Raw genomic sequence first — 22,501 nt, forward strand, 5'->3', positions numbered from 1 at the left:
TCAAATCATTACATTTAAAACTATGATAATCTAAACAAAGAGTGAAATAAACAAAAAACACTTTGAAAAATGATTTATATCATTAATTTGTTTTTAAATATCTGTCTAACAGTTGAGTCGTCATTTCCACCACATCAAAAAATGTTGTCCTTGATAAAGTTTGTGGTTTTGTTAACTAAGTGGACAAAAGTGTTAGTGAAGAGCATGCTTGATTTAAAATATGAGACTAAACAAAGAACAATCAAAGGAAATATCACTTGTGAGCAGAAGATTTGTTTTGGCCGTCATTATGCAAAAATGTAGGATGTATTTAGAATATATTATAAAATGTTAGCTAAGAAATTAGCCGTAGCTAAACAATAGAGTCGGCCATTTTCTTTCAAAAACATTAAAAATGTCATTTCCATCAGCATCATTTCCAGTACAGAATTCTATGAAACACAAAACAGAATTTGACATGTGCTGGAAGTGACACTGCAGTGGAAATTATCATGACTTTTGAAAAAAAAAAAAAACATGACAAAGTAAAAAATCTCCTGTGATGCATGTACATACACTCATTCTAAGGAGACAAATAAAAATAAAAAGTGTGTGTGTTGTCCATTGAGCAGATGGGTCTCTTTAAAACATTAATGAGGTCGAAATAAACACCAATAGAAGCTCTGAGTGTGTAAGAGGTTCTTTATGAACTGTGGTGTGTGTGTTTGTGTGAGGTTTTATTGTTGCCCTGAAGATGCTGTTGATTTTAATTTCATCATGTTTATTTTTTCAGTGGTTCATCTGATTCTGTCTTTAAGTTACTCATTGTAATTATGTACAAATGTTTACTTGGCCATCTAGTACAACTAAAGACATCTGTTGCTTTTATATAAGGCTTGTTAATTACTGTGGATTAACCCTAACTGTACCACTAAAAGAAAACTTTTTGCACTTATTTTATATTCATATATTTATTTTAATTTGATTATTTTTCAGTGGAGTATGTCTAGTTTTAGGGAGGTTTTGTCACGTTTAGCTCACACAGTTTGTCCCAAAACTATAGCTAAGTACACACACACACATGAATAATTTGTCTGTTTGGTGTAAATGTTGAGTTCTACAAGACTGGTTCTCTTTCACCACTTGCCAGAACAATTGGCTCTGTGATGGGCTCTTGAGCTCAAGGTGGGCATCCACTCATGTATGAATGTATATCTGTGTGTGTGGAGGGTATGAAGACGTGGAGAGTGTGAGTTTGTGTTTGACCCTCAGAAGTGTATAAATATTAGAGTGTGTGTCGAGTGAAGTTTGTTAAGGTTCTCTGTTCGCTCTGAACGCGCTCTTGTTGGTTTAATGTTTTCCCTCATTTCCCCTGGCAGTTTTTCTGAAATACACAGTACACACACACATGCAGATCCATAAACAGGCCTTTGTGTAGCACAGGCCTGGGGAAGCACACACACAAACATTGACTAAACAGAAACTTGTGCTCAAATGTTTTCTCGCTAAGCTTCATACTGAAGCATTATTACAGTAACTGTGTTTATATAATAAAAGTTTTAATGCAGTGGGTGGAGTGATGGCTCTCCTGGAGATTACAGTTATTGTTTTAGCCAATGCTTTTATTCAAAACCACTTACACATGGAAGGAAAACGCAAACACAAGCGATTCATCTTAAGAAGCTAACAACATTAGTAGTGTGGCAATACACCATTTCATTTCAGATATCTTAAGACAGCTGAATGTCTTCCACATGCAAATTTTCTTTGATTACATCCAGGGCTTGAATTGGTGGGCGTTGAGGCTAGGCTTGACACCCCATAAACAAAAAAACCTTTGTTGCATTGAACTTAGGGGGTTTCAGGTTCCCACTCCTTAACAGCAGTAGTTAACACACATGATGACGTTCAACTGAAGCAGCCACAGAAAATGCAGTTAATCACTGCTGTGGGGTCAAGTCAGTAAATTCTCAAACTAAAATGGAACCAAATGAGATCCAGTTCCTGTTAATACAACCACTGGCAATTGAACACTGCAGAGAAAGTGTAGGAAATTTTGCTAAACATTTTGATGAATCGAAATTCCCTCAATAACTGTAGATAGAAATAGAAAACCAGGAAATTTGGAAGAGCACAACTATTTAGGGAAAATAATCTTGATGGTAGCCCATATGGTTCCAGAGTTATGAATGAAAATGTAAATTTGCCTATTATAGCAGCATATTTTGGGTGATTTTCACAAAATTTATTACACTGCCTCTTAAAGACGTCCTGCATGCATACTCCAAATTCCATGATGATCAGCCATTCATAAATTGAAATTGTTGGTTGCCATTTTTATCAATTTGTCCAATTGTGCTGAAGAAAAATCTTTTGTTCAACACCTGCAATCAAATGATGTGATATGTTTATGTTATGAGATGCCTATTCAGATTATCCTGGTGTCCCAAGTTTAGTTTAAGTTTGGAAATTGTGTTAAAAATATAAAGGTCTAGTGAAAAATAGTTAATTTTACTGTACAATTAGTGGCACAACACATCTTTCAGCTGGTCCACCCTTCACCTATAACATATCAGAAGAACAACCTAAAAGTTTCCAAAACAACCATGGATACAAAAGACAAGCAAGCAAGTTCTCTAGCGAGTCGATCAAAAAAAGAAAATCAAAGGAAACGGATTTCTCTACAAGCTGCAGCAGCGATGACGAGTTTGTTGTTGATTTGTTCTACGAGAAAGAAAACGTTCAAGACTCACTTTCGTTCAGTTCACCTGCTGGATGAGTTGATTGGCAGTATGAACATATACGCCACAGTCTGAGGGTTGTTTGGGCCATACATTAACATTTCAAATTACAGATACACACTGAGTGAAAAAATATATATCACACATTATATTAGCATTATAACAATTTGACTGGAAAGTTGAATAGAAAAACTGGGATTTCAGAATATCTTAGTATTTGGTGTGCCTCCTTTTTGCTTAAATGACAGCATGCACAGGAGCTGGCATGATAAACAACCAAACCTGTACCAGTGAGCATCTTGTGTGCTTCATTGGAAGCAAGGAGATTTAATGAATAAAATTTAAAAATCCATTCACATAAAATGTCTCACTTTTTACACCTTTCTACATGATGTGTTTGCATTAGTTGTTAATGCAGTGATTAATGTTGTGTGTGTGTTTGTGTGTGTTTGTGTGTGTGTGTGTGTGTGTGTGTGTGTGTGTGTGTGTGTGTGTGTAGAAACTGTTCACTCCAGCAGGTCTAATCTGCACAGAGCTCAGAGTGAAGAGACCCCCAGCACCAGCAACTCCCGTGGACGGTCAGCACTAATATCTCTGTATTTTCCCAGTGTTCACCTCTGTCATGTCATGTGATATATTTCTCTGTTGTTTTCTCTGTCACTTCCCAGCAAACACATGTTTTTGATTTTTATACATAACACCCTAAATAGATAGAAGTTTCATCAGTGTGCGTTTTATAGTCCTCTCTGTGTATGCTTCATACTTTATACATCACACATCTCTACAGCACTGTCTGTACTACAACATGATCCGCATTAGATTTGAGTGAATGTGATTGTCAGACGCATATTAGCTGGAAAGTAATCTGTGTAAATCCAGTGAACGGCTTCATTCAGCACACAAAGACAGGATCATGGGAGGAAAGAGAGCTGCTGTGTTGTGTGTTTTCAGTCTCCCATGACAGCCTATGAGAGCATGCACACACACACACACACACACACACACACACACACACACACTCTGCATGTACCCCATGTGTGCAGGAGTCTCATCTGTGGATGATTATAAGGGAAATCCTGCAATCTTTGGAAAGTTTTCAGTTTTTATTCACGTGTATCACAGCAGTATGATTATGCCAAAAGTATATTTTGTTACCAAAAAAATATTTGACTAAATTTACCAACATCACATATCTTATGCTCACTTTATGAATATTAAAGTGTGCAGATTTCATTGCTTGCTTGATGATTGTGTAAATGCATTGCCAGTACAGAGAGAAAAAGAGGGGAAAATGTAGTTTTTAAAAATACATTTTGAAATTGCTCTTCATTCCAGTAATAATTGGCTGTGGAAAGCTTTTACAGTATCTGTTCAGAAAGTAAAAGACAACAGATGGTTGTATAAATGTGTCTTGAAGAGTTTTTTTTTTTTTTATCTTAAAGGAATAGTTCACCCAGAAATGAAAATTCTCTCATCATTTACTCACCCTCACTTTCTTTCATCTGCAGAATACAAACTAAAATTTTTAGAAAAATATCTCAGCTCTGTAGGTCCATACAATTCAAGTGAATGGTGATCAGACCTTTGTAGCTCCAACAATCAATAAAGGAAACATAAAAGTAATCCATAAGACCCCAGTGGTTAAATCCATGTCTTCAGATGTGATATGAAAGTTGTGGGTGAGAAACCCACAACCAGATTTTGTTACTCTAAATCTCCACTTTCACTTTTACATCTGAAAGTGAAAGTGGAGATTTAGAGTAAAAAAAGGACATACATTTATCTTTTCTCACCCACACCTAGCATATCACTTCCAAAGACATGGATTAAAACACTTGAGTCTTATGGATTACTTCTGTGTCCTGATGTGATTTTCTGAGCTACAAAGGTCTGATCACCATTCACTTGAATTGAATGGACCTACAGAGCTGAAATATTCTTCTAAAAATCATAATTTGTGTTCTGCTGATGAAAGAAAGCCCTACACATCTGGGATGGCATGAGGGTGAGTAATTGATGAGAGAATTTATATTTTTAGGTAAACTCTTCCTTTGATAGAAACACAGTTTAAGGATATTTTAGTATATTTGTGTGTGACTGAGAAATAACTGACCTGTATAAAGTCACACTGATATGACGTGTTTGTACAGTATGTGTGTTCACCAGATCACTCATATGACCTCTCTTGTGTTTGTGTTCAGCAGTGTAGGTCACTCGTCAGCAGGTTCCCGAGGAGGTTCTCCAGCTGACGTCAGAGGAACTGCTCTCACTAATGGAGAACTGAACGGAGAACCTGTAGACTCCACACACCGCCACAGCACAAAGACGGCCAACAGCAGCCCCAGTAACACTGGTCAGACACACACACACTTAAGAATTCACTAACCCAAGTCAGGCTACTGTTGATTGTGATTACAACACACATTGTTTTGTTTTTGCAGTACACTAGCTGCCTTCTGTAGCTTTAGACATGGTAACACTTCACAGTATGGTTGTATTTGTTAACATTAGTTAACACATTAGTTCACATAAAATAACAATGAATGAAACTTTCACAGCATTTTGTGATCCTCAGGAAACCTGTCAATAAAATGTCCTGGTTCTCTTTTACTCCAAAATCAAAAGTAACTAGATAGGTACATTTCCTGAATAAAATGTGAGTATTGCTAGCCATGGCAAAAATCATCACCAAGGGCCTCAGTATACTGCCCCAAGTAAAACGAGCCCACCCATACGACTGTATGATGTTCTAAGGTAGAGAAATGGCTGCAGCATGTTTCTATATGGTTGCTAAGGTAAAATGCATGGTTGCTAGGGCGTGGCTAGGCAGTTGCCAATGTGACACTTAAAGGCTACTTGCTAGCCCGAGACAAAATAACTCATCTGTTGTAGAGATAAGGGCTTTGCAGTACAGTTGCTATGGTGAACACATCTGTTTGCTAGGCAGTTGCCAGGGTGATACTGAAAAAGCTGCTTGCTAGCTTAGTCTGAGTCAAAGGACCCAATCCTGAAGTCTCTATGACATTCTGACCTGAAGATATCACACTGAGCCATTTTGAATGGAAGTCAATGCGGATGGTTGCTAGGGTGCTCTAAATGGTTGTCAGGGCATGGCTAAGTAGTTTCTAAGGGGATACTTAAAGACTGCTTGCCAAGCAAAGAGAAATAAGCCAAACCTGAAGTCTCCGACATTCTGATCCAAAGATATCTCTCTATGCCATTTTGAATGGAAGTCAATGGGGTTTGTTGCTAGGGTGTTCTAAATGGTTGCTAGGGCATGGCTAAGTAGTTTCCAAGGTGTTATTCAAAGATATTTTTGCTAAACAAAGTAAAACAAGCCAACCCTGAAGTCTCTAGAACATTCTGATCCGGAGATATGATTTGTCAAATTTCATGTCAGTATAGTCAATGGGATTTTTTGGGGCAGTTTTTTTGCCCCCCAGGGGTTACATCGTACCCCTGATCGCTTAGAAAAGTCATAGGATACCTCTCCTCAATAAGCTGATAAGTCGATTTGACACCTCATTCAAGGGTGTACGACAAACGTTGTGGGACGAGTTAGGTGCCGAAGTTTTGTACGGAAGATGTGAGAGAATAATAGTGATAAAATGTTTTGAAAATAATGTCACAATGCAAAATATCTTTATAGTCCCTCATGTAGGCTTCATTTTCTTTACGCAAAATATAATTTCATATTTACTTTGTATTGATTTGGGATTAAATATGACCAGGACATTTTCTTGGCAAGTTTCATGAGAATCCTCCATTTCTTGGTTTACTGTCATTTATACACGTTGCAGAGCAATGAACAAAACAAAATAAGGTTCACTCAGTAAGCTACAGTGCAACAGTTAACATACATCCAAGCAGACATATGACAAACTGATTCGCATGACAGGAAATTACAAGAGCCGCATTCCGCAACAGTACATTACAAACAATAAATTGGATATAGATATTTGACTCCCCCAAGCAAGAGTCTAGTGAAACCAAGGAGTTCTAGCGTGAAACATGTGAGTTCTACCTGTCAATCAGCCGCTGCGCTAAAACAAGTCTTAAACTTACATGCTGCTTTTTAAAGGAAAAAAAACATCTGATCTGAAAATTGAAAATTTGGCAAGCATATACTGTCATTCACACAAAGATGGTTCAAATGGAAAAACATTTAAATTGGTCAATGTTTTAAAAAGTCTGTAAATGATGGTTAATGCAACCCCTGGTCTTGCGTAGCCAGACTTTTGACTCGCAGTATAAAGTCTGGTCCATATTGCAGCTTATTCTGGTCAATAACCTCCCATTAAAGACAGGAAGAGGCATCTGACTGCAGCAAACCAACCAGTTCCTTTGATTGTATATGCTCTTTACAGTTTATTTGAAATAGATTATTCCACAATAATAGACCTTGTGGAAAAACACTCAGAGCTGCAGTCTCTGCTACCTTTTGTACAGACAATAAAGAATATAGCAGAAAATGTGTAGAATTTCTGCCCATTCTTTTGCACCTTAATAACTGTTTTTTATTTTTATATTTTATTATGAACTTTTTGTTCATCTTGTATCAGGTAAAGGTGAGACAGCTGCTAATGGGGTAGACAGCGGTCGACTGTCACGTGCAGCTCCATCCTCACCATCTCTGAACTCAACCCCCCCGGCTGGCACGGACAGCTCTGCTTTGCCACCAGCCACAGAGACCCTGTCCAGCAGCGATCAGACCACTACAGACACACCCGCCACTGATGCTCTGCCTGCTGGGTATGTCACAGAGAGCAGGGCTTGAGTTACGTGTGGGTACTTGAATTTAAACACGATCACATGTCGTATCTTAGAGTTTCATGCTCGACTCCTGTCTGTGCAGCTGGGAACAGCGAGTTCTGCCTCATGGAAGGGTCTACTACGTGGATCATAACACAAAGACCACCACGTGGGAGAGACCCCTACCACCCGGGTGTGTGTCTGTCATTTCAACTAATCACAGACATGTTTATAAAAGCAGTGACTAGGTCAATGTCGATCATTAACAATCATGGTTAAACACATGCGTCTTTACAAAGAGGTGTACAGCTTAGGTAAAGGGGTATTTACTAGAAAATATTGTGAAGAATACAAGTCAAGTAAGAATGCTACAACAATAAAAATATCAGTGGATCAGCACTCTAGGAAATTTGCATTGAACATTGTGTAATTGAGACGCTAGTGTGTGTGTGTGTGTGTGAGAGAGAGAGAGAGAGAGAGAGAATGTGCATTGACATTTCACTTTTGTGCATGGCCACCATAACCACCAATACAGTCATTTGGATGGGTGTTAATCCATAATCTCCCTTACTCTTGTTGTAGTTGGGAGAAGCGTGTGGACCAGCGTGGTAGATTCTACTATGTGGATCACAACACTAGAACCACCACATGGCAGCGTCCCACCGAAGAGTCTGTGCGTAACTATGAGCAGTGGCAGTCACAGCGCAGTCAGCTACAGGGAGCCATGCAACAGTTCAACCAGAGATACCTCTACCAGGTAAACACTGCATCTAGCTGACCTCTGCTCAGTAAACACATCACCTAACTGACTTCTACCAGGTCAACACAGCATCTAACAGACTTCTATTTAATAAAAACAGCACCTTACAGACCTCTGCTCCATAAATACAGCACCTTACAGACCTCTGCTCCGTAAATACAGCACCTTACAGACCTCTCCTCCATAAATACAGCACCTTACAGACCTCTGCTCCATAAATACAGCACCTTACAGACCTCTGCTCCATAAATACAGCACCTTACAGACCTCTGCTCCGTAAATACAGCACCTTACAGACCTCTGCTCCATAAATACAGCACCTTACAGACCTCTGCTCCGGTAAAAAAAGGCAACTGACAGACCTTTTTACAAGTAAACACATTTTCCCAAACACAGCACCTCACAGAGTCATTTCCCTTCAGCCCACTGTTGCAACACTCTCACCCTCCCAATTATATTTATATTGAGTAAATAACATGTTTTATGTAAATAGCATGTATCCCCCTGCATGCTGACATAAATCATTCAAATCTTATCTTGAAGTATTACAAGCCATCATGTACTTATGAAAAGCATAATGTAAAGCTTAATAAAGAAGCTTTTTGTGCGCTTCTTTCAATATGATCTGAACATCTAGAAGGGCCAGCGGTGTTCTGAGGGGTTTTAGCATGTTACTTTGTGGTTGCTAGGGTGTTCTGAGTGCTTGGTGGTTACTCACTGGCCCAAGTCCAGAGCCCACCCCGGTCTATATGATATTCTGGTCTCTAGATATGGCTTGGGTCCCTATGGGATTTGTTTTGCCCATTTTAGGTATTCAGATAACTGCCTGGTGAAATAATCCTGATCACTTTGAAAAGTATTTGCAAGTACTTAAAAATTGCCATGCAATTGATGTCTATAGCATTATTATTATTATAATTTTTTTTAATACTTAAGTTGGGGCCGTAGCCTTATGGGCAGTTCTCCGACATATGGTGTAGTAGCATTACTGGTGGTTTGAATCTCAACTCAAAGTTCTTTTTAGACCTAATTCTGCCCCTTCTCCCTGTTGTTCCCTGTTTCCCTTTCCTTACCTATCAAATAAAGAATAATAGTAATGACAGTAATTTTAAAGTTTCAAAGTTTCAAAATCAAATATTTTAACATAGTAATTGTAATGACTAATGTTTTTTTTTTTTTTTTTTTAAACTGAACAACCTCATAACACTTTTGCCACACCCAAGGAAAACAGCTCTACAGCTCTATCAGATGGTCTTTTTGGGAAGAGTTACATGCTAAGGGACCCTATCCCTGCCATGTTTCTGGGTTCTACAACAGGTGTGAAGTAATGGTACCGGCTTGCCCATTCTTAATAAATTGTGGAACTGGGAAGTCTTAATACCTTGTTACACTTTTTCAAATTCAGGGTGAATGAACCTGAACAGAACTCCAGAGATGAAACTTGCCCAACATAATTATGGTGTTCTTTTTTATATTTGAAGTTCACATACACATACATTTTGGAACATCATCTACGTGCACAAAAAAGCTTTTTTCCTATATGTCTTTTAAAAACATTCTCCATGAGCATTTAGAAAGATGTAGTGCCATTTTTACGGCCAAACAGGAGACTAAGGAACTCCCATATACCAGCTCAGGTTACACAAACTGTTTTGACTATGCTCTCTGGACCTAATAACCTGCCCAGTACCCACCTTTAAAATCCAACATTCTGAACATCACAGCACCGTCCTATAAATTTGATGCATATGATAGCCATCCAAGTGTGTCCTGGCATCCAGACCACAATAATACACAGAACTTTGTACCACCTTTTTGGGGAACACGTATGACCGGTAAAGCCCAATGAGACATTGTGTCATATCTTTCTCTTTTGATCTAATTATTAGTGACCTGCTGACACTCTGAAGGGCCTTTTTCATACTTGGACCTCATCTGTTGTAACAACATTACAGTACAATATTTTCCAATAAGGACTTGAAGTCTACAGAAGAGAAGGTTTCAGAAGAACATTTTCTGTGAGAGGGAAAGCTGGAAAGATAGACAGGCAAGAGAAGACAACTCTACATACTACAGTCTTCTCCATCAGTTTGAGAGGGTAAGATGTCCTTTCTGAAGTCCAGGAAGAGACCAGAGGCTATGAGGAAATCCATATCCCATATGAGGGGTACAGTGAGAACTTTGTCACACAAAACATGGAAAGAAAAATGTATTTTCTGTCCATGCAGATTGCATCAGTTATGATTAAAGCAGCCTGAATCTCAGCTTTGGCAAGCAGGTCATTTTACCCTCTACTTGGTTTTCTTTTCTGAGCTTAAGCTTGTTCCACAAGGGTTCTTGGGATTTAAAGAGTTCTACTAGTGTCATCCATGACACAGAAGTATCGGCCATGAAGTAGGATGGGCAAAAATCACCAGTTCTGGTTATGGTGGATTTGGACACAGATTTCATGACATTTGTGCCGGCATGACTGGAAAGTGGAGCCATGAGTTGTTTCCGACTTCTCTTGTTTTTGTTTGGAGAATCAGCTTTGACATTTACGTTTAATCAATTAGCAGTCACTTTTAAGGCTGATTTATACTTCTGCATCAAACCTACGGCGTAGGCTCCGCGTAGTGGCCAACGCGTTCATTTGCATTTATAGTTCTGTGTTGGTTTGTCTGTGTCGTTCTATGAGTGCTAGGGATGTGCGAGATTTGTCGACTAATCTAAACTGGAATTACTCGTCGGTTAATATTTTTCCCTGTAAACATTTTTACACATTTAAGTTTGGCTTTATATTTTTACAGAGGCTGCACTTAAATTACTGTCATATTAATGTTACACATTTTAAATATAATTAATAATACAAATATTATTTAAAAAAGAGGATATCTGCAGAAGATACAAAGTTTCATTTCACCGCAGGCTGTGTGTGTTTCCCTCTCTCACTCGCGGCGCGCAAAGGAAAATGTCCTCTCGCTAGACAAGAAAACTCAGCAAAGTAGCTATAGAAATCACTTCGGTGGTGGTGTGGGAAGCGGATTTCCAAAACGGCTTGAAAGTCGGATGTTTGCACATTTGAGTGTTCTTTTTTTTTTTTTTTTTTTATCCCCTTTTTCTCCCCAATTTGGAATGCCCAATTCCCACTACTTAGTGGGTGGTGGCATGGTTACTCACCTCAGTCCATGTGCGGAGGACAAGTCTCAGTTGCCTCCACTTCTGAGACAGTTGATCCGCGCATCTTATCATGTGGCTCGCGTGCACTCCCAGCATGTGGAGGCTCATGCTACTCTCTGTGATCCACGCACAACTTACCACGCGCCCCATTGAGAGCGAGAACCACTAATCGCAACCACGAGGAGGTTACCCCATGTGACTCTACCCTCCCTAGCAACCGGGCCAATTTGGTTGCTTAGGAGACCTGGCTGGAGTCACTCAGCACACCCCGGATTAGAACTCACGACTCCAGGGGTGGTAGTCAGCGTCAATACTCGCTGAACGACCCAGGCCCCCATTTGAATGTTCTTTAAATCTGTGCATGCTTGTAAGTTATTTTTCCACTGAGTGGGCTTTTTCAAGTGCAGGATTGTCACCTCAGGTGAGTAAAGTCCCGTCTTTCACCAGACCATATGGACATGTTCATTTTGCTCATCAAAAAATGTATGCGTTTGAGTAAGTAGTCTAGAAAATTACTGTTTTAGGCAAGGAATGCCATTTTTAAAATCTGCTGATTAAGAAGGCTATTTTCAATTATATTTATTCTGTGTGCATGTCATGTTTAGAATACATTAGGTTTATTATAGGCTACATCACAGGCCTATTTTTCTATCCTATAGCTTTTCTTTTTTTAAATCGTAACTGTTATAGGTTAACGTTCTTTACAGAACAGCTGTCATATTAGATCAATGGCTAATGCACGACTGGTGTGGTCTGCGTTGACGCGACGCGCAGTTACATTTTTAAAGAGGTGCACATCATTTATAGCGTAGGCTACTCTGTAACCGCCTTAGCTATGCGGAGCCAACAACATAGGTTCACGCAGAAGTATAAATCGGCCTTAATTCAACACGACTTGCAAATGAGGAGCATCACAAGCAGTTTATCATAGAGGAGCCAACAGTAAAGCAATACAGAGTTTCAAGAGTAAGCTTGAATAGTACAAAAGCGAGAGCAGAAAAGAGAGAATGAGAGAAAAGGTTTTTGTTATGGCTTAGGAAAGTGCTTGAAGAGGTTTGTCCTCCGCTCTTTCTTGAAGGTTGTTATGGCCTCTTCAGATCGTATGAAGGTTGGAAGCTTGTTCTACCACAGAGGATCAGAGAGAGTTAAAGTTCTGGATTGTGACTTTGTACTCACTCACAGACCACAGAGTTCTGGAGGAAATATAGATCTGTAGGAGCACTATTCCAGTGGCAGTCCTGAATGCCATTGTTAGAGCCTTGAATATAATTTGGGCTGCCACTGTTAGCCAGTGGAGTAAGACCAAGAGCGGTGTGACTTTGGCCCTCTTTGGTTGGTTAAAAACCAGACTGTATATTGGATCATCTGTAGAGGCTTAATCACTCAAGCTGAAAGACAGACCGGCCTTGAAATGACAAAAGCCTGGGCCAGATTCAAATCAGACTAAATCTTGTTCTATCAGAGAGCCAATTCTTATATTACATCAGCTTGCATGTTACTTTCCGTATTAAGCACAAAGCTCTGTATTTAAAAGCAAAGTCACAGATCTTGTGAGGGCCTTGTTTTCAGAATATTAACCTCCTCTCAGCTTTCGTCTCATAATCATCATTCAGAAATCACTCTGCCAGCCATGAACACCAGAAAGCTGTTTATTGTGAGAAAGCTGCTTGTATGTCAATGACTCTACACATGGCGTGCACCATCATTGGTTTCATTTCTTACAAGTTCAGAGGGGTGGAGAAAATGTCCTCTGCAGTTGATATGCTGCGGGTTAGAAACAGAGCTTGTATATCTCCATTTCAAGATTCATGCTGTATTCGTTGTCATGCAATTGTAAAAAAACAAAAAACAAAAAAAATGTCCCACTTTCAGTATTTTTCAGGCTCGCTTCAGTAGTCTCAATCAGTTTGCAAGCATTTTGCCATGCATGTCAACACTCCAAACAAACTTGCATCTCAGGAATCTGGCATGCACTCCCCTTATTTTTGTGGACAAAGATGTTTTCGTCCTGCTGTCCCCATACACAACACAAGCAACTAAATTCGTGATCCACCACTTGTCGAGCTAAAGCATAGTGTTAGAAATTTTAGAGCTGGTGTAAAATTGAAAGTCCCTTATGAATGTTCACAAAAAAGTCAGTATACAACTAGCACAAGAGAAAATAATGGTGAAATTGCTGGTGATGATGAAGTTTACTGTTAGTTGCAATTAAGCCTTGTTGTGAGATTGCATGAAACATTTGTTTCTAAGCTAGGACGTTGGATAATAAGGGATTAGCACCAATGATGACCCTGACAATCATACAATTATAGTTCTTTTATACTGAGTGTGTTTACATGCACAATTTTACAATGATTATGCTTAATAAGCAGACAGTATGTAAGGTCATGCATATGCTTTAAATGATTTTCCTTTAAAAAGGTAAGGACATAACGGGTTAAGTAAAAACCAATCAACACATGTAAAATGTTTTCCTATTTCAATTTTGCTCTGCATTAAAAGACCTTTGTCAGTGCTCTTACCAGATTATCCAATGTGCGCAAGGGTTGTTCATGCTAGGGGTTGCATAGACTAGTCGACAATAACTAATGTAGTCGACTAGTCACTTTCAACGTGATTTACAAAACGTGTCTGTAGGAAAACAGCGGGTGGTGGATTTCCGAAACATAGGATGGCAAGGGAAGACTTGAGATTCGTATTGAGGAAAGCTGTACTTGATTTGTTTGGGTTAGGTGTTGGGTTATAGTTTCCTGATGAATTTTACTGAATCGTCTAATCAGTTATCGCTTTACTCATGAATGTACAGTATTTTACTCTTCTCCTGCCATCCTACATTTGGGAAACTTGCCAGCGGGTGTGCAGGCCGATAGCTCTGCTCTGAAACAGTGAAGTGGCTTAAATGCACTTTTATAAAGATGATGCAGTGATGAAGTGGCCTTCTAATATAACAGAAATACTAGTGCTGTGAGGAATCATTAAAAAGGCAGGCACTGGTGCTAGTTAGTGATTTTCAATATGATCAGCACAACTTTGTGTGCTCGGACATCTGACCTGTTGCTGTTTGTTCCTTCAAGAACACAATTCGGCGACAGAAAAGCTCTTTCAAATCAAATCAAATCAAATCAAATCACTTTATTGTCACACAGCCATATACACAAGTGCAATGGTGTGTGAAATTCTTGGGTGCAGTTCCGATCAACATAGCAGTCGTGACAGTGATGAGACATATACCAATTTACAATAACGTCAAATTAACACAACGCAATTTAAACATCTGTTATACATAATTACACTCGACTTAAAACATCAAATTAACACAACACAATTTAAACATCTGTTATACATAATTACACTCAACTTAAAACATCAAATTAACACAACACAATTTAAACATCTGTTATACATAATTACACAGCTTAAAACATCAAATTAACACAACACAATTTAAACATCTGTTATACACAATTACACTCAACAATATACAAATAATAACATACACTGTACAGTATACAATTTTTTTGTTTTTTACTATATAGATACTATATAGATACACATTATTCAATAAAAATTAAAATATATATGAAAAAAAGTATATATATAGAATGTACAGTATTGTACTGTATTGACATTCAGGCTGTCGGTTGATAGTCAGTTGTTAAGAGAGACATACTATAATGACAGTAATATAATTTATGACAGTCCGGTGTGAGATAAAAGAGTAATAAAGTGCAGGGCTGATGTATTTTGATCGTGGGAGATCAAGAGTTCAGAAGTCTGATTGCTTGGGGGAAGAAGCTGTCATGGAGATGGCTGGTGCGGGTCCTGATGCTGCGATACCGCCTACCTGATGGTAGCAGTGAGAACAGCCCATGGCTCGGGTGGCTGGAGTCTCTGATGATCCTCCGAGCTTTTTTCACACACCGCCTTGTATATATTTCCTGGAGGGAGGGAAGCTCACCTCCGATGATGTGTTTGGCAGTTCGCACCACCCTTTGCAGTGCTTTGCGGTTGTGGGCAGTGCTATTGCCGTACCAGGCGGAGATACAGCCAGTCAGGATGCTCTCTACAGTGCAGGTGTAGAACCGTGTGAGGATGTGGCGGTTCATTCCAAACTTCCTCAGCCGTCTCAGGAAGAAGAGGCGCTGATGAGCCTTCTTTACAACGACTTCAGTGTGGATGGACCATGTGATGTGGACACCCAGGAACTTGAAGCTGCTGACTCTCTCCACTGGTGCTCCATTGATGGTGATGGGACTGTCTCTGTCTTTTCTTCTGAAGTCCACCACAAGCTCCTTTGTCTTACTGACGTTGAGGGAGAGGTTGTGCTCCTGACACCAGTGTGTCAGAGTGTGCACCTCCTCTCTGTAGGCTGTTTCATCATTGTCAGTGATCAGACCTACCACCGTCGTGTCATCAGCAAACTTAATGATGGCATTGGAGTTATGTGTTGCCACACAGTCATGTGTGTACAGGGAATACAGTAGTGGGCTGAGAACACAGCCCTGCGGGGCTCCAGTGTTGAGGGTCTGTGATGAGGAGATGTTGCTGCCTATTCTAACCACCTGGCGTCTGCTTGACAGGAAGTCCAGGATCCAGCTGCACAGCGAGCTGTTTAAGCCCAGAGCCCGGAGTTTCTCATCTAGCTTGGAGGGCACTATGGTGTTGAATGCTGAGCTGTAGTCTACAAACAGCATTCTCACATAAGTGTTCTTTTTTTCCAGGTGGGAGAGAGCAGTGTGTATTGTAGATGCAATGGCATCATCAGTGGAGCGGTTGTTGCGGTAAGCAAACTGCAGCGGGTCAAGATTGAGTGGTAATACAGAGCAGATGTAATCTCTGATTAGTCTCTCAAAACATTTGCTGATGATGGGGGTCAGAGCAACAGGACGCCAGTCATTTAAACAAGTTATTTTCGATTGTTTTGGAACAGGCACAATGGTGGATGTTTTAAAGCATGTGGGGACTACAGACAAAGAGAGGGAAAGGTTGAAAATGTCCGTAAAAACACCAGCCAGCTGGTTCGCGCACGCTCTGATGACGCGGCCCGGAATGCCGTCTGGACCCGCGGCTTTGCGGATATTCACCCGTCGGAAGGATCGGGTTACATCCGCTAAAGAGACGGAGAGTGAACTAACCTCTGTAGCTTCAGCCGTTGGAGTACGATGACATGACTGAATGCATCCCCATCCAACATGCGTATTCCGTGTCCACCCATAATCATCTGTACAAGCTACAGGTAGTCCAGGCTAACCAAAAATATGTTTAGACACTTATATTAACTTTTAGATATGTTACATTTCGACGAATGCCTAACTTTTGTTGCACATTTCTAATAAAAAGGTGCTTACATGGAGATAACATAATGGTTGATTTTTGTTCCATCCAATCTGCTCACATATAAAACAATGATCAGACCGTTCATAATTTCTGCTCAGGTTTCAAACTACATATGTGCATTTCCGTGGCAACCTGTAGGACCCCAGGCATAGCCCAGCTGGCTATCTAATGTCTGATGACATTAGATAGTTCATATAACTAGCTAAAACCCATCACATTGTAGCGAACGCATATCTATCTATTGTGTACTGCAGAATTCAGTGGGTAGGAGAGTGGAATTTCTGCCCCGCCCGTGGAAGGGATGAGCGGAGGGGATGACGTCATGACTGGTCGAATTAGACTCGACTAAAGGATTAGGCTAGTCGACTATTAAAAACAGTAGCTGTGTAACCCCTAGTGCATGCCTGGTTACATTTTGACGTATAAATGCAGAGAATAATCCAATAAATGTAAAATCGGGTTTCTTACAATGTTTTTTTTTATAAGTTGCTTTTTCATAATTATCAGCATATTGCTGCACATTTGAACACACTGTTGACTGTAAGAACTTTGACCACCTTACAGTCTTAGAGTTGAGGAGGCAGAATGCATCATTGGCAAACCTGCCAACAACTGTTACATAATACCTTTTCCATAGTCACTCTACTGTTTGTACAGTGCTCTCAATACTGTCATTATGTTTCCTGACACACAACAGGTTTTATTTATTTATTTATTTTGTGCATATGTAAAGCATTAACCCTAGGTGCCTCAGTGCATGGTTTCACAAATCAAACAAATCTTTCACATGCTGAAAAATTATATTAATATTGTTACATTTATTTACTACTAATGCACAGCCAGTAATCTGTATTATTTATACCAGGTGTTTTGACAGACAAGGTAGAAAAAAAATAAAGATTAGAAACTAGGCTGCACCAGATGTTGCTCTCTTTCATAAGATAATAGTCTTTTGGTACGCTTGTAAAGCTACGTCAGGGTACATTTTGGAATGAATTGAAAAACTGCCATCATGAGCTTTGAATGCTGAGATCTGCAGATTTTGGAGAGAAGATGTTGTGTTAATTAAAGAACAAGATGGTTTAATGGCCAATTTAAGCCACAAGCAAGTGGCTTGATGCAACATGACTCGCTCCCAGAGATCACTACCATTATCTGACAGTGAAGACAGTGAATCATTTTTATTTTACATAATTTATGTGTAATTTATGTTGGCCAGTCAAACACGCTGCATACCAACCACATAAGCTTACACACAGACAGATGCAAACATCAGTCATAGAGATGGTAGTAGCGTTTTCAAGTAGCCTATACTACGGAGTATGCAACCAGTTTAAATATTCTGTCCCATCATAATGTTGTTCTAACAAACTCTGAAAAGTTTCATCATACTTGTAGTAAAAACATTCACTCCGTTAAATGGATAATTAGTAAATGGCAAAGAGGGTTGCAAATATTAAAAATATCAATAAATAGACTGTTGCTAACAATAATGAATAAAATTCAACAGGAAAATCTGTTTATTTGTATACAGCATAGAGTTACTTATGTTTTAAACAGATGTGGCTTATTTGTCGAGTTTTATTCATGAAACATAAACAGAATATGATTTTGTTTTTACTCTTACTTAATGCAAGTGCTCCCGATTAAAACAAGGCCAAATACTGCGTGATAAGATGCGTAGATCCTGAGGTAATCTTGACGGAGTGTATCTTGACGTGTTGAGCGGCCGAAGGGAGTTCGGGCAGCTGCTTCTGGGTCCTAGTGCCTGCCGCATGCAATCTCTGTCAGTGCGACTTATGCTGAGTTTACACTACACGATTTTAGGGCCGAATTTCACTCGTCGTCAGTTTTGTGGAGATCGCCGGCAAAAGCCAGAAATCATAGGCAAATCGGAGCTCGCTCCCTTGAGCGACGAACGCAATGTATGAATTATCAAAGACGCGATCTGAGAGAAGCGTCACTGATCTCAGCGAGCTATCTATAATGTTAAATATCTGGACCTGTCTGCGATTCCAAATCGCACAATCTGAAATGTGTTTTGACTGAATACAACTGCAGCGTTGACCTACAGCCAATGAGAGAGCAAGAAATGGGTGGGAGGAGTCCTGATGTACCTGCAACAGAACATAAACTAGCATGGCTGCGATATCAAGAAAGTCTCATTGGACCAAAGAAATGGAGGAAAAATTTGTGGAATATTGGCAGGAGCACCAGTGCCTATTTGATGTTTCCTCTGAACTGTACCACAACTGGGTGGAGAAAGAGAAGAATTGCTAATTCTCTTGGACAGTCAGGTAAGCAAATAGGTAGATTTTTCTGTAGGAGGTTCTATTTTATATTGTAACCAATAAAATATATGATGCCTTTACACATTTTGTAAAGCCGATTAAAAACATACACATCATATTCTGAAATGCATAACATATGATCATGCATTTGTTTTCTTTCTTGTGTAATTCTCGTATCACTTTTCGCGTGTACTCTGTTGTGAAACGTAATTTGGTGTCCAGGCAGAGTTGTCGGGGATTCATCAATAGTGAAATGTTTTGTAATGTGTTCATCCCTGTCGCCGATTCCTCATGTAATTTGAAAACCCTACAACTTCCATGACAAGACAGACAGTTGTGTAATATGAACAGTACCACAATCCGATGTCTTTGAAAGTCGTGTAGTGTGTAGGAGGCATTAAGTGAAGCGCTTACAACCCGACTTGCAGTCAGAGCAAGCACACTTAACTACTTGCAGTCTTTTGTTTTTGGTCGTGGTGGTGCGCACACTACACGACTGGGTATCTCAACTACATGACCATTCATCTCTGACTGAAGCCCTGTTTACACCAGGTGTGGAGATGCATTTTGGGTGATCCGATAACAAGGAGACCTGGTTGTCTCTTTTGACCACTTGTGTTGTATTTCGAGGGTAGAGTCTCTGATTTCATGATGACATGCATCAGTCATTACGTCAGTGTATTACTGCATGATAATAAAGTGCAAAAAGTAAAAGAAGAAGAAAAGTACTGTTAACCTACGTACCGTTTCTCTTAATTATACTTGCACTCTGTGACCACTTTATTAGGTACACCTCTCTAATACTGATTAGGACCCCCCTTTGCCCCCAGAATGGCCTGAATTCTTTGTAGCATGGATTCAACAAGGTGCTGGAAACATTCTTTAGAGATTCTGCTTCACACTGACATGACCACATTACGCAGTTGCTGCAGATTTGTCGGCTGTACATTCATGCTTCGAATGTCCCGTTCCACCACATCCTAAAGGTGCTCAATTGGGTTGAGATCTGGTGCTAGGGGAGATCTGGACTGTGGAGGGCATTGGAGTACACTGAACTCATTGTCATGTTTCTGGAACTAGTTTGAGATGACGTGTGCTTTGAGGCATGGCCTGTTATCCTGCTGGAAGTAGCCATTAGAACAGATGTGGGCAACTATTTTGGTACATTGGGCTTTAAGTAGTGCATAGGGGGTCACATTGTACTCCTTTTGAGATACAATGCTCTGCATTGATTTGGTTCTTGTATCTTTTAAGCCCAGAAATAGTTATTTTCTGAAGTGTATATGTGATTAATGGGACTATTCTGCAATTGCCTAAATTAAAGTATTGTATTGCTCTACAAAGGTAGATAGGCATATTTTTCTATCAGGCATTAAAAAAAAAAAACGAATAAAGGCTGAGCATAATTATAAATTATTTATTTGACCATCTCTACTTCCCTTGTAATTTATTATTCAATTGAATACTCTCTACATCAGGGATCTGTTTAAAAAAATTATAGAACTTTTAATGTTTGTTGCAAATCGGGCCAATTCACATTTTTTATTCTCAAAACATTACCCGTTTACGTGTTGAAAGTGTCATGATGCGGGTCTCATCAGTAGTTTGTCTGCCAATGTTTTGGCTTTCCATTCAGCACACAACTAATAAAACACTATGACTATGATAAATGATAACTGCAAGAGTTAGATTAAAATACAGGTGTGAGGAACTTCAAAATTTCTAAATTGCACAAATAAAAAATACATATTCTCTCGCTTGCTTTTGCTTGTGTCAATGATGCCGAGATCTATGTTTTATTTTATTAAAGTTCAACACTGAGAAGGTTTGCCGGCTACTGAGTGGCCGTATCACAATTTTCATTGAGCAGAATATTGCTAGAGATCACAAAGTTTGTTCAAAGGGGAAATCGAGAGCTAGAAAGAGCGTGGTTGCCAGATTACACAAAATAAGTGTAACACTAGGTGGAATATTTCCAATTTGCGCAAGTATAAATATCTGATTGTGGGGTTTGCATCTCATATCTGGCAACCCTGAGCATGTTAAACATTTGTGAAGGCACATTAGGTCCCAATGCAAGATAACTGAAATATCCAATGAAAAAACACTTTTAGGACAAATGAGCCACGGGCCAGATTAAACCATGTGGCGGGCCGTATGCGGCTCATGGGCCATAAATTGCCCATGTTTGCATTAAAAGATGGGTAAACTGTGGTCATAAAGGTATGCACATGGTCCGCAGAATGGCTGTGGCATTTAAACTATGCTCAATTAGTATTAAGTGTGTGCCAGGAAAATATTCCCCACACTATTACACCACCACTTCCAGCCTGAACCGTTGACACAAGGCAGGATGGATCCATGGATTCATGTTGTTTACGCCAAATTCTGACCCTACCATCTGCATGTCGCAGAATAAATCGAGATTCGTCAGACCAGGCGATGTTTATTCCAATCGCCTACTATCCAGTTTTGGTGGTGCCCACTGCAGCCTCAGTTTCCTGTTCTTAGCTGACAGTAGTTTCACCCGGAGGGGACTTCTGCTGCTGTAGCCCATCTGCCTCAATGTTCAATGTGTTGTATGTTCAGAAATGCTTTTCTGCATAGCACTGTTGTAACATTTGGTTATTTGGGTCATTTACTGTCACCTTCCTGTCAGCTTGGACCAGTCTGGCCATTCTCCTCTGACCTCTGTCATTAACAAAACGTTTTCACCCACAGAACTGCAGCTTGCTGGATGTTTTTGTTTTTGGCACCATTCTGAGTAAACTCTAGAGACTGTTGCGCGTGCAAATCCCAGGAGATCAGCAGTTACAGAAATACTCAAACCAGTCTGGCACTAACAATCATGCCATGGTCGAAATCACTGAGATCAAATGTTTTTTCTCCATTCTGATGGTTGATATGAACATTAACTGAAACTCCTGCCCATATCTGCATGATTTTATGCATTACACTTTATGCTGCCACTTGATTGGCTGATTATGTATGAATGAATGAATTATATATATATATATATATATATATATATATATATATATATATATATATATATATATTCATTACATTTATATAGTGCTTTTCTGACACTACACTCGAAGCACTTTACACAGTTAACAGGGGACTTGACTCAACCACCACCAGTGTGCAGCATCCACCTGGATGATGCAACGGCAGCCATAGTGTGCCCGTATGCTCACCACACACCAGCTATTGGTGGAGAGGAGAGAGTAGAGTGATACAGCAAATTAATGGATGAGGATTATTAGGAGGTAATGATTTAGAAGGGCCAATGGGGGGAATTTGGCCAGGACAACTCTTTTACAAGAAGTGCCCTGGGATTTTTAATGACCACAGAGAGACCACAGAGAAGGACGGATTAGATAATAGCATGAATAAATGGGTGTACAGGTGTTACTAATAAAGTGTTCGGTGAGTGAATATTTAATCTAAGCACAAACATAACATTTAGTGCAGAAGTC

The 22,501-nt window shown here is 39.6% G+C and overlaps 1 protein-coding gene across 2 annotated transcripts in view; it reads left to right on the forward strand.

Annotated features, from left to right (window-relative positions):
- Positions 1-22,501, forward strand: part of wwp2 (WW domain containing E3 ubiquitin protein ligase 2) — a 59,551-nt gene that overhangs the window by 15,654 nt on the left and 21,396 nt on the right. Inside the window, exons 6-10 of one of the 2 annotated variants that reach the window (XM_051692040.1) lie at positions 3,220-3,298; positions 4,922-5,073; positions 7,283-7,472; positions 7,576-7,665; positions 8,055-8,229. In XM_051692040.1, coding sequence (XP_051548000.1) covers positions 3,220-3,298; positions 4,922-5,073; positions 7,283-7,472; positions 7,576-7,665; positions 8,055-8,229 — 686 coding nt within the window. The remainder of the gene's footprint in view (positions 1-3,219; positions 3,299-4,921; positions 5,074-7,282; positions 7,473-7,575; positions 7,666-8,054; positions 8,230-22,501) is intronic. The other variant, XM_051692041.1, reaches the window with a different exon arrangement.

This window comes from Myxocyprinus asiaticus, chromosome 48 (assembly GCF_019703515.2).
Source record: "Myxocyprinus asiaticus isolate MX2 ecotype Aquarium Trade chromosome 48, UBuf_Myxa_2, whole genome shotgun sequence".
NCBI lineage: Eukaryota > Metazoa > Chordata > Actinopteri > Cypriniformes > Catostomidae > Myxocyprinus > Myxocyprinus asiaticus.